This window comes from Plecotus auritus (assembly GCF_963455305.1).
Source record: "Plecotus auritus genome assembly, chromosome: 9".
Classification (NCBI taxonomy): Eukaryota; Metazoa; Chordata; class Mammalia; order Chiroptera; family Vespertilionidae; genus Plecotus; species Plecotus auritus.
Window position 1 is genome coordinate 133412082 of NC_137783.1, and position 19685 is coordinate 133431766.

The 19685-nt window shown below is 36.5% G+C and overlaps 1 protein-coding gene across 2 annotated transcripts in view; it reads left to right on the top strand.

The window, feature by feature from the left end:
• ELP4 (elongator acetyltransferase complex subunit 4) overlaps positions 1 to 19685 on the top strand; it is a 190192-nt gene that overhangs the window by 85927 nt on the left and 84580 nt on the right. The window contains exon 10 of one of the 2 annotated variants that reach the window (XM_080687427.1): positions 717 to 2884. The exons of the other annotated variant lie outside the window; for it this stretch is intronic. Coding sequence (XP_080543553.1) covers positions 717 to 812 — 96 coding nt within the window. The 3' untranslated portion in view covers positions 813 to 2884. Of the gene's footprint in view, positions 1 to 716; positions 2885 to 19685 lie in introns of those variants that run through there. 2 annotated transcript variants of the gene reach the window in all.

A 19685-nucleotide genomic window follows, 5' to 3' on the forward strand; every position in this document is an offset into this window, starting at 1 on the left:
TATGATGTTAAGTATACTGGTAAACTATTAGTTTTTATAAGGTAGGATTTGGGGATCGTAATAACTAAGAGAAACTGGGGTATAATGGAAATGCCTTTATCCACGAAGCCAGTAAAGAAGTTTTCTTATCTAAGTGGAAATTCAAATTTTGTCACAGTTATCACTGTCATAACTCCCTGCCACTGTAGACATTTCATAGAGTAGCCAGTTCAGGTTCTGTGTGTCTGTACAGTGAAGTTCACTGAACTGTTTTGTCAGATGCTGTCAAGTCAACCGACCGTTATTATAGAGAATCTAACCAAATCATTGTGACGTGAGCCTCCCAGAACTAAGATACCCAATATGAATGGTTTAATGAAATTTAATATTTGGTTTCAGTTTTTTGTAAGATTGTCAAAAAATATTTTACTCGTTCATAAATTTCTGAGTTAACTAGTTGAAATATCTGTCCCTATCCTTTATTAAAATTTTGTTTTAAATATTACTTAATATAAGTAACACTTGAAATGCATTTAGGTATTTGAGTATGTTTTGTTAGGTACTTGATTCTTCACCAAACATTTTAAAGTTAAGTTCTAATTGTATAGTTATTTAGTAAAAAAGAGAAGAAGTGTCTTCTACTAAAATTAAAATTTTCTGTTATAAGGAAGCTTGTTTCAAGTTTCTAATAACTATTTTTTAATACTTACGTGAGGATATTTTTCCATTAATTTTAGAGAGAGTGGAAGAGAAAGGGAAAGACAGAGAGAAACATCGATGTGAGAGAAACACATCGATTGGTTGTCTCCTGCAGGAGCCCTGACCAGGACTGAGGAGGAGCCTGCAACTGAAGCGTCCGCCCTCTCTCCACTGAGCCAAACCAGCTAGGGCTCAAATAACTGTTTATTTCCAAAGGCTATTATGAAAAACAAAGTTGTATTTGATTACAAAGAACTTAATGAAAGTTTTATGCATGTTATAAATATTTCTTATATAATTGGAAAAATAGTTTATTTTTCTGATCAATTGTTATCTAAAAGGTATTATTACAGTGTAGACTTAGTTAAATGCCTTACTTATGTACATATTTTGATGGGTGGGGGTGCTGTTGCTATTTCTGTTCAATAACCTCAGAAATATTTTACCAACTTATACTGTAGCTATGGTGTAGCATTGAAAACCTTCTAACAAAAAGCTTCTTGATGCAATTAAAGGTCACTTGTACATATTGTAATAGGCTACTCATTTACAAGATCTTTGTTAAGGGTCAGTGGTATAGCATGAAATGGATTGCCCTTGTTGAGCCTATAAATAAATGGGTCAATTTATGTCATATTCAGTGGGCAAAGAAAAAAGCTAACACAATACCAGTTTATTAATACTTTTACAAACAAATTGCTAAAATGTTAAGCAAAACCAAATGCACTAGTACTGTATTCTTGACATAAATAATTACAGAAATTTATTAGAATATATAACTGCAGTTTTTAAGGAGAACTGCTTATATACACACATTTTTATTTGTGTAAATATATAGATCACATGCAGATACAGAAAAACACCACATAGTGATAGTGTTCAAATGTCTTTTACCATAAAACTAGCATATTTTAAAATGGCTAAGATGTATATACTCCATATTTTCTGTATTGAAGTTCAAAACTTGTCAGGGATAGGCATAAAAACAGACTCAAACTAGATAATGATTTATTTTAATTTTCTTTCATAGCCTTTCCAATGCTCTTAGGGGGGAAAATGTTGGTGCAATAAAGTATTAGTAATGAATCCAGTCACCTGATTTTTCAATAAATTAAGACTTTAGGGTAAAAATAAAACTAATAATGAAAAGAAAATATTTTATACCTTATAATAATTTTAGTACACTTAGATTTTACATGTTACATATATATTTGTGAGGTATAAATCATTTTTTATTCTCAAACTAAAATGAGTAAAAATGTTCTAATGAAATAAATTTATCCAGCACTTTCTAATTTTCTTTTTGGTTGCTGTGTACTATCAAAAATGAAAAAAAATTAAATTGTAATCATTGCCAAACCAAATCTTCTGGGTCAAACAAAAATAATTTAACAATGGGTTTGAATTAAGAATTAAATGAATAATGATCTATCACTGTATAGAACCAATTGGTCTATAACAATACTAAGGCCAATCAATTATAAAGTAAGTAGCCAAGAAAAACCCTGACCCAAGTAATCTCTGCTTGTTATTTTAGCTCTTGACTATCCATTCTTCACTGTTGTTTGTTTTTGCTGCCATACTTTAGCACAGTGAAAATACCATACATAAGCCTCTTTTATAAAGTATCAACACTTTGGAAAAATGTTCATTTAGGGTCATAAGTGCTGTAAATTTATGTCTGTTTTACTCATCATTGTATCCTCTTATTCTGGTTTAGTGCCTGATCATGTAGGTGCTCAAAAGATACTGAATGAATGAATGAATGAATGAACAAATGAATCCTCCTGACAGTGCTCAAAACACATTAGAGAGTGTGACCGTAAAAATCTCACCATTACAGACTATATGGAATAGTATGATAATGCTAATACAGTTTCCATAAGTGGGTAATATACTTCTAGATTTTGCATAAGTAAAATAACGTTCAAAAAATATTGGCTAATAATATAATGAACTGTTATTGCTGAAATAAAGTCAAATAATATAATGAACTGTTATTGCTGAAATAAATTCAGATGCTAAAGCATCTTCCCACCTATCAAAAACACCAGATAGGAAATGAGGTAAAATATAATTTTTACTTAACAAATGTGATTGATATGCTATTTGAATCATGATTTCCTTTTTGTCATTTTCTTGCCACTTGAAAATTATTTTGAATGTTTCATCTTCAAAGATTCTGTAATAAATTTTCCCAATTTGCAAAAACCCCCCAGTGTTGATTCCTATTATCTCTTTAGGTTTAAAGTAGTTACACTTTCTAACCCCCATTGACTCAGCACTTGCCTGATAATATCCGGTCTTCTCTGGCCAGTAGGACTGATTTTATTGCCTATATGTTTTCTTGGCTTTAAACAGGAAAAGATTTGTGAGTTAGGGGTGAAATAATTATGTACAATGGAATCTGAACACAACATTTTGGATATTCCACAGTTCAGATTTAAACACACATTAGCAGTAAAGCAACTAATATCTAGATATAACAGAATCTGGAACTATCACTATTGAAAAATCATCCCCTTGAACTCTGTGCACATGGAGCCAACAAATCACAATCTAGTTCTTTAGTTTGGCTTCTTAAGATTTTCCTCCTGGAAACCATTCTAGTCCAGATAGAAATTTAAGGTAATTATATTCAGAAGAAAAGTTTTTATAGTGCATAATTTATACCGAATGCATTCCTTCATAGTATGTCCTGTTGACTTAACGTATAATTCAGTCGAGAACTAGAAAGTACATGTAAAGATATTTTGAAAATGTGATCTACTCTTCGTAGTGCCACATTGGCCATTTTTTTTTTCTTCAACATTCAATTATTACAACATTCCCATCATTTTATTGGAAAAGTTCTTTTTTTTAACTTTTTTTAAATATATTTTTATTGATTTCAGAGAGGAACGGAGAAGGAGAGATAGAAATGATCACTGATGAGTAGAGAGTCATTGATCCACTGCCTCCTGCAGGCCCCCCACTGGGGACCGAGCCCACAACCCAGGCATGTGCCCTTGACCGGAATCGAACCCAGGACCCTTCATTCTGCTGGCTGACACTCTGTCCACTGAGCCAAACCTGCCAGGGCATTGGAAAAGTTCTTATGCTTTGGTCCATGTAAATTAGATAAGTAAAAGACAATATTAAATTCAAGTATGCCCCTGATGCTTTAAGCATGAGATTAGCAAACTGTGGCCTGTGGGCCAGATCCAACTCCACTGTTTTTCTAAATAAACTTGTATTGGAACACAGACAGGTCTGCTCATTTATGCATTGTCTATGGTTGCTTTCACTCTACATCACTAAGTTGCAATCGTAGGGCATGCAAGGCCAAAGTACCTACTATCTGGTCATTTACAGAGCAAGTTAAACTTTATTTGAGTAATAATGAATTCACACAACCATTTTTGTGTAGTTTGCACTTTTAGAATTAATGCAGGTGTGTCTCTTGAGAAAACACCTGGATTTCTTAAAAGATTAAAATTGGGAGGGAGCTTAAAGTGTTTCAAAGCGGACTTATTATCATTGTGTGCACCCAGCCTCTGTAATCATGTGGAACCCACTTTCTTAGAGGTACCCCGTTTCAATCTACCAGCTCCAGTTGCTAGAAAATTCAGATGCTAAAGCATCTTCCCACCTATTATTACTAAATCTACTTTCTGAAGCCACAGAAAAGTTGCTATTTTCCATGTAATGTCACTGGATTCATAATAAATACCTAATATATGAGGAATAGATATAATTTTTTCTTGGTTTTTCTTAGATTTATATTTCTTTTCTGAGACATTATAAATTAAATTGACCATCTAATGGTATTTGTTGTACATTTAACTTAGAATCTTCAGCATAAAGCCCATATAATTTTGCAACATCCTTTAAAGGAATCATTTCTAAAATAAATAAATAAAACAAGCATCAATGAGAAATATGCAAGTAATAGCCTTGAATGCTAAAGTAAAAATGCTTTATGAATTATAGGTTCATACAATTTAAATACTATTAAAATTCAATGTTTTTATTTATAGCATGTTTGAATTCACAAATGAACTTCAAATGATTAATAGTAATAAAAATCAACATTAAATGCAGTTTTTCAAGTTTATTGTAGCCTATTTAACATGATTTTACTGTACAGTACATTAAAATGTAGCATTAAACTTTTGGTGATGGATAATGAGTCTTAAGGATATATTTCTAGCAAGTATTAATTTTATAAAAAGAATTATACCAAAAAAGATTAGCTGTTCACTATCCACACTACCTAGCATATACAATTAATAATCAAATTAAAACAGTAAGTTTAAGCGAGCACTATGGATCAAGAAGTCTTGATAATTTTTCATTTTGTTTTTTTTAAACTGTAGGAATTTCTTAAGCAAGGAAATAAGTTCATTTGGAATCTTAAAATGTAAATATATTCTTATAAGTAATTTTGGGGCTGATAAAATAATTTTTAAGTCTCAAGATTCTTGAGTTGGAATTTTTTGGCATTTTAGGTAGGAAGTTTAAACATGAGGACAATTTTACTCAAATTTGCTTTTATTTAAGTTAATGCCTATTATTATTTTTTAAATAATTATATAAAGATTTGTGTCCTTGGCATTTGAAAATTATTTTAAAATTAGATAAAACAAAATTCCTTTTTAAAGGTGTTTTATTGTAAGATGTAAAAGATTGCATGAAACCTCACAAAAAGGACTCAACTTGGTGTTTTCAGCCTAATAAAAATGTTGTAGAAATACTTGTAAGCTTGAAAATCACACTAGCTATTCTTGTTTCAAATTCTGTTTAATATATTGTTCAGTATGATTTTATAATAAACAGATTACTCCTTGAACAGGAATTAAGAATAAAGCTGCCAGGAAGGGGTTTTGTTGTCAGAGTAGTTCCCGCCTCATGTTTTGTAAGAGATTTCATGGTCCCATTGTAAAGAGTAGATGATTTAAAACGTGTTCCCAAGATAAACTTTCCCATTGTCATTAATGAGGATGGATAATACTGAGTGACAAGTGCATTAGGAATGACACAGAAAGAGCTGTTAGATTTGTCAGAGTCTATCACTTCAGGCGGTGACACTTGAGGACATTCTTTTTTGTGGATATTTGGGATGGGGGGTCTGATTTAAAGATGCCAAAGTTTGTGTTTGCTTATAGAATAATGTATATTACAACTTACAGATATATATATATATATATATATATATATATATATATACACACATATATATATATTTTACAGTGTAAAGAAAATATCTGCAAGGTTATTTCGATTTTCTTTCACATTTTAATTTTATTCGCATATATTCTTATTTCTTCCTAAGAAAATCATCAAACTGTGTAACATTTAAATGTTAAAATATTTACCAAAAAAAAGCTAATTTTTAGGAAAAGTCTTATTTTTTGGAATATCCAACTGAATAAAAGATATTTAAAATTACATAGATTTCTAAAAAATATTTTGCTGTCTTATTCCTCTATATAAGAGGGGATTCTTCTGCATTACCTTGAGAATAAATATTTTCAAATAAGATACATGTAATTTATATTATCTTTTAAAATATATATTACTTTACAGAAACACATTTTAAATATTAATCAATGAACGATTAATAATGAATGACTTTCCTGGTATTTAAAGTATTTACAAACTGTCGTATGCCTCTCAATTTCGGTTTCGAATATGCAATTGGTCACTTTTTCGCCTTGATTCATCTTTCATGCTGCCAACCAAATTTTGTCTCTGTACACCTTTTTGACACTAATAATGACTGAGTCTGTGCTCATTTGAGTTCAAGATTTCCCAGGCGGCAGTTTGGAGCTAAGATAAACTATCTATCATGATTGCATACCACTAATCTGTCTCATCCAAACCACTCTATGACTGAAATTATACTTGACAGTTCACTTCTTCTTGATGAGCCTGAGGTGAACATAGCTACAGCCCATCCCTGGGAGAACATGGCAACTACTCCATATGCTGGGAGGGTCCATTTATTAGTGAAACAAATCTTAAACTTGCCTGTGGTAGAGAGAGGTTTTCTCTGTCTCTCCCCCTCCCTCCCTCCCCCCCTCTCTCTCTCTCTCTCTTTTTGCATTTTCATTTTGTACTTTTATGCTACAAAACTTTTTACCCCAAAACATTTGGTAAATATTTTCTGCTGCTACAAGTTCTACCTATAAGTTAGTTTCACAGTGTAGTTTAAAACCGTAAAGTCATTTTTAAAATATGTATGCTTTCTAAAATGTTCTTTATTTATATACCATAAGTGTCAAATATCAAAGCTTTCGTGTTAGTATTTTGACTCTTACCAGAATTTACCAGTTCTTGAAACATCTCAGTAAAAAAAATTTTAATCTTCACTCAAAGATATGTTTATTGATTTTAGAGAGAGGAAAGGAGAAAGATAAAGAAACATGGATTGGTTGCCTCCCATACCCACCTAAACTGGCTACCTAGGTATGTGCTCTGATCAGGAATCAAACCCGCGAGCTCTCAGTGCATAGGAGGACACTCCAACCAACTGAGCCACACCAGCCAGGGCCAGCTCAGTAAATTTTTGTATTACAAAAATATTTCTATAAAGAGTTTCTCTCATTTTAACATGATAATATTTTAAAATAAGTTTCAAATTCTTTATTTAGAAATTATTATAAAGATTTGAATAAAACAAACTGAACAGTATGGTAGAAAATATTTTAATTTTTTATAAAGATTCCTTAAGTAAACTTAATTGTCATCTTTACTATTGCTATGCAGAGTCTAGAGAAAAATGACTATCTGAGAAAATGAACTCATTAACTGCCTTATATTCTTTTTGTAAAAATGCCTTTCCTTGGGGATCAGAAATACCAAACATTTTGAGATGGTGGACAAGGAGATGTTAAAGGATTTATTACTAATACCCTGGAAAAAAAGAAATCTAAAGGAATTTTCAAGAATGTATAAGGAGGGTGTAATAGTAAGGCTACTTTTACTATACTAACTAACATGGAGAACCCAGTGAACAACAGATTTAATGTGGAAAAGGAAAGGTTGAGGTTATTAAAACAAAGCACTTGGACTAATTTTAACATACAGAAAGTTGTTATAAAGTGGAACCTATTTTAATCTGTCCTGGATTATTGAAATGTAATTCCACCTGAAGATGTTCACATGGCCTGAACAATTTTGCTCGTGTTGTTCTGTTGTTCATCAGAGTAAGCACTTAGTAAGTTTACTCCTCATTGTCCTTTACTTAAAAGTTTCTTATTCCCTGGAAAGATTCCTTTAGCAAGGGCAATATTTTCTATAACCTATTAATCAGCAGTGGAATCACTAGTGCATTCTGCACAAGCTTTTCTAAAGCACCTCATGTCTAATAATCATCAACTCTATTTTGGAAACTCACATAAATTAATTTCCTAGAATTACAGAGATAATTATTTAGTCAGTATAGTGAATGAAACACTCATATAGTGGGGTGCAATATAAATTATTTTTAAGTGAGCTTAATTTGCTTCAACTTTTATTATTTTCTATAGTTTTTATTTCAACTAACATAACAATTACTGGTGAGCCATTTAAGATTTCAGTAACATCACCTAAAATAAATATCCTGGGGGAAAAGTAAAAATAAACTATTGATATATTTCCACATTTTAATTTTAACTCCATAATTTCTGCAGTGGCCTGCATATATCTTCCTGAAGAAAAGGGAGTTTTATCAAAGTAAATTAGTAAACTACCTATGTACAGTCTTTATTCTGAAAGCAATTAATTGAAAAAAGTCTAACTTATACACTAACTCCAATGGTATGCAGTCTTAATTTTGTGCTAAATTTTAACTTAAGCAGTAAAATCTGTGATCCATTCATCTTACCATATCCAATTATTCCTCCTATCTAATTATATGATCATTAAATGTACTTTTTTATTATCTGATGCATCTGCATATTTTAAAAATAAAATTGCTTCCATGTTTCCCAAAAGCATCTATTTTCTAATCTGAAGAGTTGATATTATATTGCTTTACAGTAAATATTCAAAAAGTTAAAACTGGTAATTATTGAATAGTTATGATCTGAAAAAGTAATTGCTTCATTTGCAAAAAAGAATTTGTTTATTTTAAATTTAGAAAGCAGCCGAATAAAATGATGTTGTATGGAATATTTAAGTAATTATGCTTTTTGTTTGAGGTTTTAATATAGCCTTTTAAAAATACTCTTGTAGGCCTAAGCATGGTACACCATGAATCCTGTTTTTTTTAAAAAATGTGACAAAACAAAGGAAAATGCTAGTGCTAAGTAAGTTATATAAACTTATGCTGGAAATGTGCCTTAGTACTATCACATAAGGAAAAGTTATTGTGCTATACAGACTATTTTGTTTTTGTTTTTTTTGTTTTTTGACTATTCTTTTTTTTTTAATAAATCTTTATTGTTCAGATTATTACAGGTGTTCCTCTTTTTTTTCCCCCATAGCTCCCCTCCACCTGATTCCCCACCCCATGCCCTTACCCCCCACCGTCTTCATCCATAGGTGTAAGATTTTTGTCCAATCTCTTCCCGCACCCCTCACACCCTCTTCCCCCTGAGAATTGTCAATCCACTCCCTTTCTATGTCCCTGATTCTATTATATTCACCAGTCCATTCTGTTTTTCAGATTTTTTATTCACTTGATTTTTAGATTCACTTGTTGGTAGGTATGTATTTGATGTCATTTTCTTGTTCATAATTTTTATCTTTACCTTTTTCTTCTTCTTCCTCTTCTTAAAGAATACCCTTCAGCATTTCATGTAATCCTGGTTTGGTGGTGGTGAACTCCTTTAGCTTTTTCTTGTCTGTGAAGCTCTTTATCTGACCTTCAACTCTGATTGATAGCTTTGCTGGGTAGATTAATCTTGGTTGTAGGTTCTTGCTGTTCATCACTTTGAATATTTCTTGCCACTCCCTTCTGGCCTGCATAGTTTCTGTTGAGAAATCAGCTGACAATCGTATGGGTGCTCCCTTGTAGGTAACTAACCGTTTTTCTCTTGCTGCTTTCAAGATTCTCTCTTTGTCTTTTGCCCTTGGCATTTTAATTATGATGTGTCTTGGTGTGGTCCTCTTTGGATTCCTCTTGTATGCGGTTCTGTGTGCTTCCTGAACTTGTAAGTCTATTTCTTTCACCAGGTAGGGAAAGTTTTCTGTCATTATTTCTTCTAATAGGTTTTCAATATTTTGCTCTCTCTCTTCTTCTGGCACCCCAATAATTCGGATGTTGGTACGCTTAAAGTTGTCCCAGAGGCTCCTTACACCATCTTCATATTTTTGGATTCTTTTTTCTTTTTGTTTTTCTGGTTGGGTGTTTTTTGTTTCTCAGATTTCAGATCTTTGGTTTGATTCTTGGGGTACGTTGATCTACAGTTGAGTTTCTGTATATTCTTTATTTCAGACAGTGTATGCTTAATTTCTGACTGGTCCTTTTCCATTTTTTTTGGCATTCTCATTAAGATCCTTAAAGGTCTCACTAAGTTCCTCAGCAGTTTTTAGAAGATTCTTGAGTAACCTTATAAATGTGGTTCTGAACTCTACGTCATCCAGTAGTTTGCTTTCCTCCATTTCTTTCATTTGTGACATGTTTCTTTGTCTCCACATTTTGCTGCTTCCCTGTGTTGATGGAGTGGCTTTGTGTGGTAGGTGACCTATAGGGGCCAGTAGCTCAGCCTCCCCAATCACCTGAGGTGGACGCCTTTGGTACACCCCTTTGTGTGCTGAGTGCAAAGTCTTGGTATAGTTAAGCCTTGATTGCTGTTGGTACACTGGGAGGAATTGACCTCCAGGCCAGTTGGCTGTGAGGACCCGCTGTGTCTATAATGGAAGAACTGCTGCGCTGGAGACATGCTTATGGTGCAGAACTTGTTTCAGTGGGGCTTTGGTGCTCACTGAGTGTGCCTCTTGAATGTGTCACTTATGGATGTGAGGAGTTGAAATCTGGTGTCTCACACTGACCACTAGGTACACTGGCTTCTGGATCTCTAATGGGGTGCAGGTCAGCTACTGTCTGAGGCCATCCAGCAGGCGCTACAGCGAGAACTACAGTTTTCTCCTCTTTGCTTGGGGTTTGGAGGTTTTGGAGCTGTCTGACCCGGGCTGCAAGTTTGCTAGGTTAAGCTGCCATAGGGCAGGTCATTCATATGCTAAAGCCACTGCTTGGAGCTTGGGTGGGTTTGTAGATTGTGCAGGGCGAGGTCTCAGGGCATCACTAGGCTAGGGCGTGGCAAACCGCGATGGCTGCCAGTAAGCCGGTTCTGCGTCTTTGACCTTGTCCCCACGTCACAGTAAACAATTATTCCTGCATGCAGCCCTTCAAGCAAGCCTCCCTCACTTTCCGACCCCACGGCAGACAGTCCAGCTTCTCCCCATAGGAGTTTGGGTCCCCCGCGTCTCCCCAGAAACTGGAGTTCGGAGTAATCAGGAGCTTGTCTCCCTTTAGGTTGAAAAAAGCAGTGCTCCCAGTCGCCCGTCGCCAGCCCGATTCGCTTGCCTCCGTACCTCAGCTTTTCAGCGCTTGTGCACCTCTCAATGCTGTTTGCTCTTTCCTTCTAGTTGTAGAACTTCCACTCAGCCAGCTTTCCCGTGGTTCTGGGTGATAGACGTTTTGTCTTTTAGTTGTAGTTTTGAAATTGTTGTGTGAGGCAGCAGTTTAGGTGTTTACCTACGCCGCCATCTTGGATCCTCCGGCCAGACTATTTTTAATAAAATAATTGGCACCAGAAGGAATAATACTTTCTCACTAAAATAATTCCCTCATCTTTGCTTTTGAAATTGGGACGAAATTTTCTTTGTGTGAGTGTGTGTGTGTGTGTGTGTGTGTGTGTGTAAGAGTCTCGTAGAGAAAAATGTAAGAAATTCTGTCATTATTAATACCCTGACTTACAATGAAACATTTTATTTCAATATAATGTACATATTGGTCCAAGTTCCAAAGACTAGTAACGTGAAAGCAAGGTCAACTATAGATTTTTATTAATTCAGTTAGTAATTCTTTATGAAGGTACTTTTAGTGTTTTTAATGTAGTCCACTGCTTTTTATCAAAATACATGTCCTTAAGATCTGGCCTCTGGCTGCCTATCCAGTCTGATCTCTTGCCTGAGCTCCAAGTTACAGCCTGACTCTTACCTGCGGTCCCTGCACTGTCCCATTCCAACACGTCTGGGTCTTTTGTAAATGCCAAAAATATTCTTGTAAATTTTCTATATATAGCACTTCCAACATTATTTTAATTTTCTTGTTTCCCTACTTTACCCTACTATAAGCTGGTGGCAGAAATTGTCATGTTCTCATTCACTGATGTATACATGGAACCTAACACAGGATATAGCATACAGGGGTGGGCAAAAGTGGGTTTCCAGTTGTGAGTACATGAAACAGCTTATTCTTGGATTATTACTTATTAATCATCATATTATTTATTTGTATTATACGTTAAACCTACTTTTGCTCACCCTGTGCAGTAGGTGTTTAGTAAATATTTGTTGAATGAAAAACTGATAATATATGTGACTTGGTTAAGTATCTGACATCTATTTTTTTTAATCGTCATAAGAACACTTCATGTGAGATCTACCCTCTTAACAAAATTTTAAGTGGATAATACATTATTGTTGGCTATAGGTATAGTGTTGTAACCTGTCTGCATCTGTAATTAGCTCTCCATGTGGATCTCAGTTGTCTGCTTTTTAGGGAGCAGCACTGTTAATCAGTTCTCAAAGCCTAGTCAAGGCAACCCTTTCCCTGCAGTAGCAGCCGTACCAAACTATTTAAAATTCCCCTAGCTACAAAACTGTTTCCTGTCTTTAAGGTTGCAATACTTCCCCATATCAACTTGGAATTTTTCAAAAATGCTTTAACAGCTAATTCAATTTTCCTTCTTAGTGAAGGTTTTGCTAGCTCCTTCTCCACTCCACTCACCCTTCCCTGCCACTTTGACTTCTCTCTAAATCAGTGGCTTATGTTAAACTACCCTTTTAATGAGAAAATCTGTTACTTGATGCATTAGAACTCTATCAAATAAATTTTATTTTTATTTTAATGCATTTTTTAGCTGGTCTGCATTACCTCTCACCTCTGTAGACCTGTGGTAGAGGTTCACTATGGATAGCTATCAGGATCACTAATTAAAGCCCAATCAACTGAGCATTTAAAATGTACCCTTGAAATAGAGGGGAGGTGCCAAGTTGATAACATCTTGGTAACGTTGGATAATAATATCCCATGGGCTTACGTATTCTTGTTCTTAGTCAATTGACATTTATATCTATTATCACTTGAGGGAAACATGATTAATTATTTTATGATAATTTGAATCATTGTTTAGAACTCAGTTTGGAAGTGTTGTGTCCTGGCCATCTTTGCTACCGTTCCTTTAGAGGATTTGTAGCCAAGCCAGGGATGATTTCTCCTTCCAATTCTTACATAATAAGCCTCCTTGTTTTCTAAATAGGAGATTCCTTTTCACTCTCTATAAGAGTGATAAATTTATGCTGCAAGCATCAAAGATGAGGACAAAAATGTCACATTGTGATTCTGTCTCCATGACACTCCACAGTGATACAAAGTGAAAAATTAAAGCTAAAGAGAGCCTTTTGCTTTTTCCATGGTGTCAGAAGTCATGTTTCTCAGGTTTTTCCCTGCTAAATTAGGCTTTAAAATAATCATTTTTATATAACTTAAAAAGTTGTCATTGAAATTTTTATTCATAAAATATTTCCCCAAATCACTCTTTTTCATAAGGTTGTTTTTTCCTAAGAAACCAGAATTATAGTTCCCACTTTTTAATTAACTCTTATTTTAGTTGGAGATTTATTGCCTTAATCCATATGTAATGTGTTTATCACTTAGGAAACATTTTTTTAAAGCATGGGTTAGTAATTTTGTATAATGCTATAATTATATCTTTCATCAAGATAATTATGTAAAAGTAAATAAAGGTAGGACTAAGATAATACCTAATTTAGGATGTCTTTCAAATGTATAAGGCTGATAATTAAAGATTTAAAATTGAAAGTAAAGGGCCTTGGTTTCCTTACATTTCAGTCTAATTTTCAAAGTAAAACTTTTTACTGAATGGTTTCTTCCCTTACACATTTAATCACAGTGGTCCACTTAGAAGCTTTTTGTTTAAAAAAAAAATTGTTAGTGTCTTTACACTGGGTAACAGAACTTAAAGATTAATTTTATAGCTCAGCTAACATGCAAGGTTGAGAGCAGAAACAATTGAACTAGCCTAGTGCCATTAGAAAATATTTAAGATTTACAATAGGAAGTATGTAAATTATTCATTTTGTATAAGTTAAACCATTGGGGGAAATCACATTATCAATCATTAAAAGTAAACATGTTGCCCTGTACCTCATTTGCAGGTTCCAGGTTCCATCCCCAGCCCCAGTTGGGACACATGGGGGAGGCAACCAGTCAATGTGTCTCTCACATCAGTGCCACTCTCTCTCTCTCTCAAGATTCATAGAAAAAATATCCTCTGGTGAGGATTAAAAAATAAATAAATATTATGTATTATATGTTATTTTGTAGATTTAATACATCCTATCTAATAAAGAGGGAATATGCAAATTGACCGTAACTCCACAACAAAGATGGAGGTGCCCACAGCCAATAAGTAGGGAATATGCAAATTGAGGGTCACTCCACGACGAAGATGGCGGTAGCTAGGCCGGGACGCTTGCGTCGTCACCACGGTGATGACACAGGCATTCCGCCCCACCCCGCCCACAGAGGGCCTGTGGGCAGCGCGGAGGTGTGGAGTGGCTGGGGCGCTCCATGCCGGTGGGCAGCGTGCTCCAGGCTGGTGGACAGCATGCACAGGCACAGAACAGCTGGTGGGCAGTGTGTGCAGGCGCGGAGTGGCCAGTGGACAGCGCGTGCGGAGAGCCTCTGGGCAGGGGAGGCGGGCCAGGGGAGGGTGGCCTGTACTCCCCACATGGCAGCAGTGGCAGCCGTGAATGCACCAAGTGGATCCTGCAGGCCGAGCTGAAGTAGTGCCTGCAGGCCATCAGCGCCGAGGAGTGGCTGCGCAAGTCCCACCTCCTAGCCCAGAAGGTGCATGATCGCAGGGACAGCCACCATGGCAGGCCAGATTGACATCCTCCTGGCCACGCCATGGGGGTTTGTGGATCTGCACAGCCGCAGGCCTCTGGTGCACCCATCCTCTCCTCCCCGCCCTAACGTGTGAACGTCCCCGAGCGTGCTGTCACCCACGCATGCCTGCAACAGTCCTGGACCATGGCGCATGCAAGTTTCCGCCCCTCCCCCCCCGCCCCTCCGCTGCACTTCCATCAACCCCAGCATGCCTACATCCCCCACAGGACATGCACACGTCTCCTCCGGCACGCTCACGTCCTTTGGAGAGTGTCTTGGTGTTCTGGGTGCTGAGGGTGGGCGCCTGTGAGATGACAATGAGAGGGCAGAGTGGTGATGCCCTGTTCCCGTGGAGGCCAGTACAGCAATGAGATAACCTCCGTGGGGCTAATGCAGGTGCTGAGGCAGAAGCAGGTGCAGACAGACACACCTGGTAGGCACAGGCGGCCCTTGCTGAGGTGCCTTCGGTCAGTGTTCAAGATTGGGAACCCAGAGGAGGCGAGGAGTTCCGTCCTCTCAGTGAAACGGTGGGATAGTTGTAGCGACTGCAGAGGAGGAATGTGCACTTTGGGTGCTGGCACCCATGAGCAAAGGCTGCCCTGACTGAGCCTTGCTCTCTTGAGGCCTAGCGCACTCCTGCCAGGCAGCGGGTGACAGGATGTGCTTTTCCAAGTTAATGAGAGAAAACATTGATTCTCCCACTGCCCGCGAAGGTGGAAAGTGGAGTGGGGAGACATGCGGGGAGTGAGCGAGGTTCCCTGTCTAGGGGTTCCAAATCTGCCATTGTTTCCTTTCACCGCTGACTAGAGATATACAGGGTGTCCCCCCAAAATGTATACACACTTTGAATACCTACTAATTCCAATGGGTTTAAGCATGAAAAGAAACAACAATGGAGCTGTCATCTGTTAAAAGTGCGGGCACAAACCGGCTGTCGGACATTCCCCGAGGGGGTCCCGGATTGGAGAGGGTACAGGCCGGACTGAGGGGCCCCCCTCGCTCACCCCTCCCCGTGCACGAATTTTGTGCTCCGGGCCTCTAGTTATATATAATACCTCACTAAATTGAGATATAAATAAGATTTTATGTCTTTATAAACAAGATATTTTCCCATTTTCCTACTTTCTTCTAGTCGGACCAAAAGGCACATAAAAACCTAGCCTCAGCTAGTCTAGCCTATCACCTAATAACCCTTACAGACACATAGTATCTAGATGCAGACTACTAAATAAAGATACCCCAAGCACAACAGCCTTTCTTATGGCACTTTGAGCTCCCCAGTGAATAATGGCCACAGCATCTCAAGATAGAAAGCAGCAGCAAGACCCATGTGTGAAGTGACTGTGAAAAGCACTTGTCTTCCCTGATTGCTAAATACAGATTTCTGTGAACCTCTGAAGTAGTCATGTGACTTGAAGTTTAACTGCTGGCAACAAAGATATGTCATCAAGCTCTGGTCTGCTACGGTATTACCATTCTCTTAATCCTACCACAAACTTTGTTTTAGACTATTAGCTGTGTAGTATTTTTTTTTCCCTGTGAGGAGCATAGAAAGGGGATGAGAGGAGGGAGGCTGATGGCTGACTCTTCAACTCAGTTTCTGATACAGACAGGAAAACCTCTAGATACGTCTGCACATCACCGCATGGCTTTCACCACCAGCCTATTCAGCTGGACCTAGTTTTAAGTAATGGCAATGGAGCCAGCATGAGTGTACCCCATATTCATTATTATTTCATGATTCAGTAGAGGGCTTCTCTGTTGCAGAAGTTTCTAAAGACCTGTACAAGTTGTTTAGTTACACTGAAGTTGTATCAGTTACTACTTTTTTTTAAAAGATAAGCCATCATTTGGGACTGAAATCTGGTTGTAAGGAGATTGTGTAATAATGGCATTGGTTATAAATGGTGCTTGTTCTGTTACAGTGAAAATCTACATATAATTCTTCAGATATGACACTTATTGAGCATATGTGAATTAGAAGTAATGCTCCAAACAACCATCATATGCACAGTCCATCTACTGTACAGTTCTAAAAACATGCTTCCAACTGGCTTCCATATGAACTGATGCTAGTCTGTTAAGTATAGAAGAGTAAAACTCAGAAATTTCAGAAACTGTCATGATAGGACAGTAGTTCTTGATCAGGTCACATGTACTATGTTTTTGATGAATAAACTCTAATCCCACTATCAACATTACAAACTCTACTTCTTCAATTACCAAAACTTTATAGGTATAGATATGAATTATTTAAGTGGAAATACATGCTTAAGCACTCCAAATATGTTTGGGATTTCTACTATCCTATCTAATAAAAGAGTAATATGCAAATTGATCATCACTCCAACACAATATGGCTGCCCCTATGTGGTCAAAGATCCTGCCCCCATGTGGACACAAGATGGTTGCCACAAGATGGCCAGCAGGGGAAGGCAGTTGGGAGGGACCAGGCCTGCAAGGGAGGGCAGTTGGAGGGGACCAGACCTGCAGAGAAGGGAAGTTGGGGGCGACCGGGCCTGCAGGGAAGGGCAGTTGGCAGGGACCAGGCCTGCAGGGGAGGGCAGTTAGGGGTGACCAGGCATGCAGGGGAGGGCAGTTAGGGGTAATCAGGCTGGTAAGGGAGCAGTTAGGCATCAATCAGGCTGGCAGGGGAGTGGTTAGGGGGTGATCAGGCTGGCAGGCAGAAGTGGTTAGGGGCAATCAGGAAGGCATCCCTCGAGGGGTCCCATATTGGAGAGGGTACAGGCTGGGCTGAGGGACACACACCGCCCCTCCCCCCCCCCCGTGCACGAATTTCGTGCACCAGGCCTCTAGTACAATATAATGGGCTAGTATTCTCAATTCTTTTGATTATGTCTCTAGTGAAATTATAATTAGCTCATCATTTCTGTATTTAACAGAACTAGATAAGGATCCCTTAAATATACTATTACTAGTAGACTTCAACTTATTATTTAAGATTGCCTTTGGCTTAGAAAGGTAGTATATAACCATAAAAATAAGCCTGAGTATGACCTTTACAAGTATCCAGCATGGATGATACTATTAGCAATTCATTAGTCTATTTACTGCATTGGAAAATGTAAAGTCACTGGTATTTCTCAATATAAGTAAACAATAGGACAAGATCTGTATAGAACCTCTTGAAGACTTTATTTAATAGGGCATTTAGTAGAATATTATTTAACAAACCTTTTAGAACATTTTAACAATTAAATTATTTAATAAAGGATTCACATCAAAGCATTGAAGATATATTCTTCAGTTACTGAATATGGAAAAGCTTGCCTCTGAGTGGGTGTATTAAATTGCTTGCATGCTTTTGGCATTTTAGTAGGAAAACCTTAAGTGTGATGCTACTAGTCATCACCATTTCTTCAGTTGATACATTTTCTTGATAGAAAATGGAAAAACAGGTATTTCTTTCTAATCTGAATAGAAGTCTGTGTTCTGAGTATATTTGAACAGCTATGCCAAAATACTTGCTATGGAAAATCTCATTTAGTAGACAATTAATATGACTTACCTTTCTAGCTTGACCTACCAACCATTATTTTTTCCTTTTGCCAGTTATCCATTTTAGGATTAGAAGTAAATGGAGCTGAAACCTTCTTCCCTATAGCATTGGGGTCTTCACCTAAGGCTTGTTTGAAAAATGCCAGCCAGGGCATGGTTTTTCTCTGAAACCCAAAGACACTCACAAAATTAAACATGATTTATTCAGAAGCAATTTAATTTTACATTTATGGACTGTATTAACATTCTGTTCATATTACTAAAAACTGAATGTAGCTTTTTATATAACATCAGTATCAGTGTCTTCATTAATTCCGGTTTCTAGTACATAGTTTTGTATGTTTAAAAAACAAACAAACCTGTGATTGTCAAGTATGCTCGGTGTTGTACATGATATGGTAGTGATGAAGCTTTGGAAATTACTGAAGTTAATTGCTTGGCAATTGCTATTCTCTTTTTCCTATTATATTGCTAATCTTTGTAAAGGTAGTTGTTTCTCTATCTGGTTTTCTTAGCATGTAAATTCTTTGCAAGCAGGAAAATCATCATTGTCAAATAGAAGTGAAAAATGAGGCGAGGGGTGGGAAGAGATTGTGACAGATTAAATGAACAAAATTCTTGCCCCCAGAAGTCATGAGAAGGGAGTGAGAAATAGCAGTTATTACATTTAAACTGTATTGCGAATGAGAAACGATGGGCTTTTTCAATAAATAGTGCTCTCAACTGGTATCCACATGAAAGAAAAAGTGAATCTTCACTCCTCCTTTGCACTAAATAAAAATCAATTCCGGGTGCATTGCAATCTAAATGTGAAACATGAAACAACAAAGTTTTAGAAACAGACACAAGAGACTGTCTTCCTGGGTCGTGTCTGGAAAGGGTGGAAGGTACTGCTGGGATGTTACTAATAGTCTTGATTTTTATCTTACTAAACTTATAAAATGCTATTTCAATATGTATATACACATATAAAGTATAAATTGTTACTTTAGGACATAATGCTGAAAAGTTTTTAAAGTTATGCAAAAAGAAAAGGACACAATACAAAGGAAGTTTATTTAAAAAAAGACATCTCAATATTGAATAATTTACTCACACTGCCCATTTTTGCTACTACATATTTCCAATTATGTGGTTAATTGAAATGTGTTTCAATGCAATAGTGCAGTTAATGCAAGAACAGGGAAAATGGTGGTGAATATGTAACAGAAGAGTTAAAACTTCACATATTTGGATCCAAGCCTCAATAAATTAGTAGAGACACAATAAACAGATATTTTAATGAATTTAATTAATAATGTTTATTTTTGAGATACTGAGTTATTGAATTTGAGATATTGAATTTATTGGGGTGACATTGGTTAATAAAATTATATAA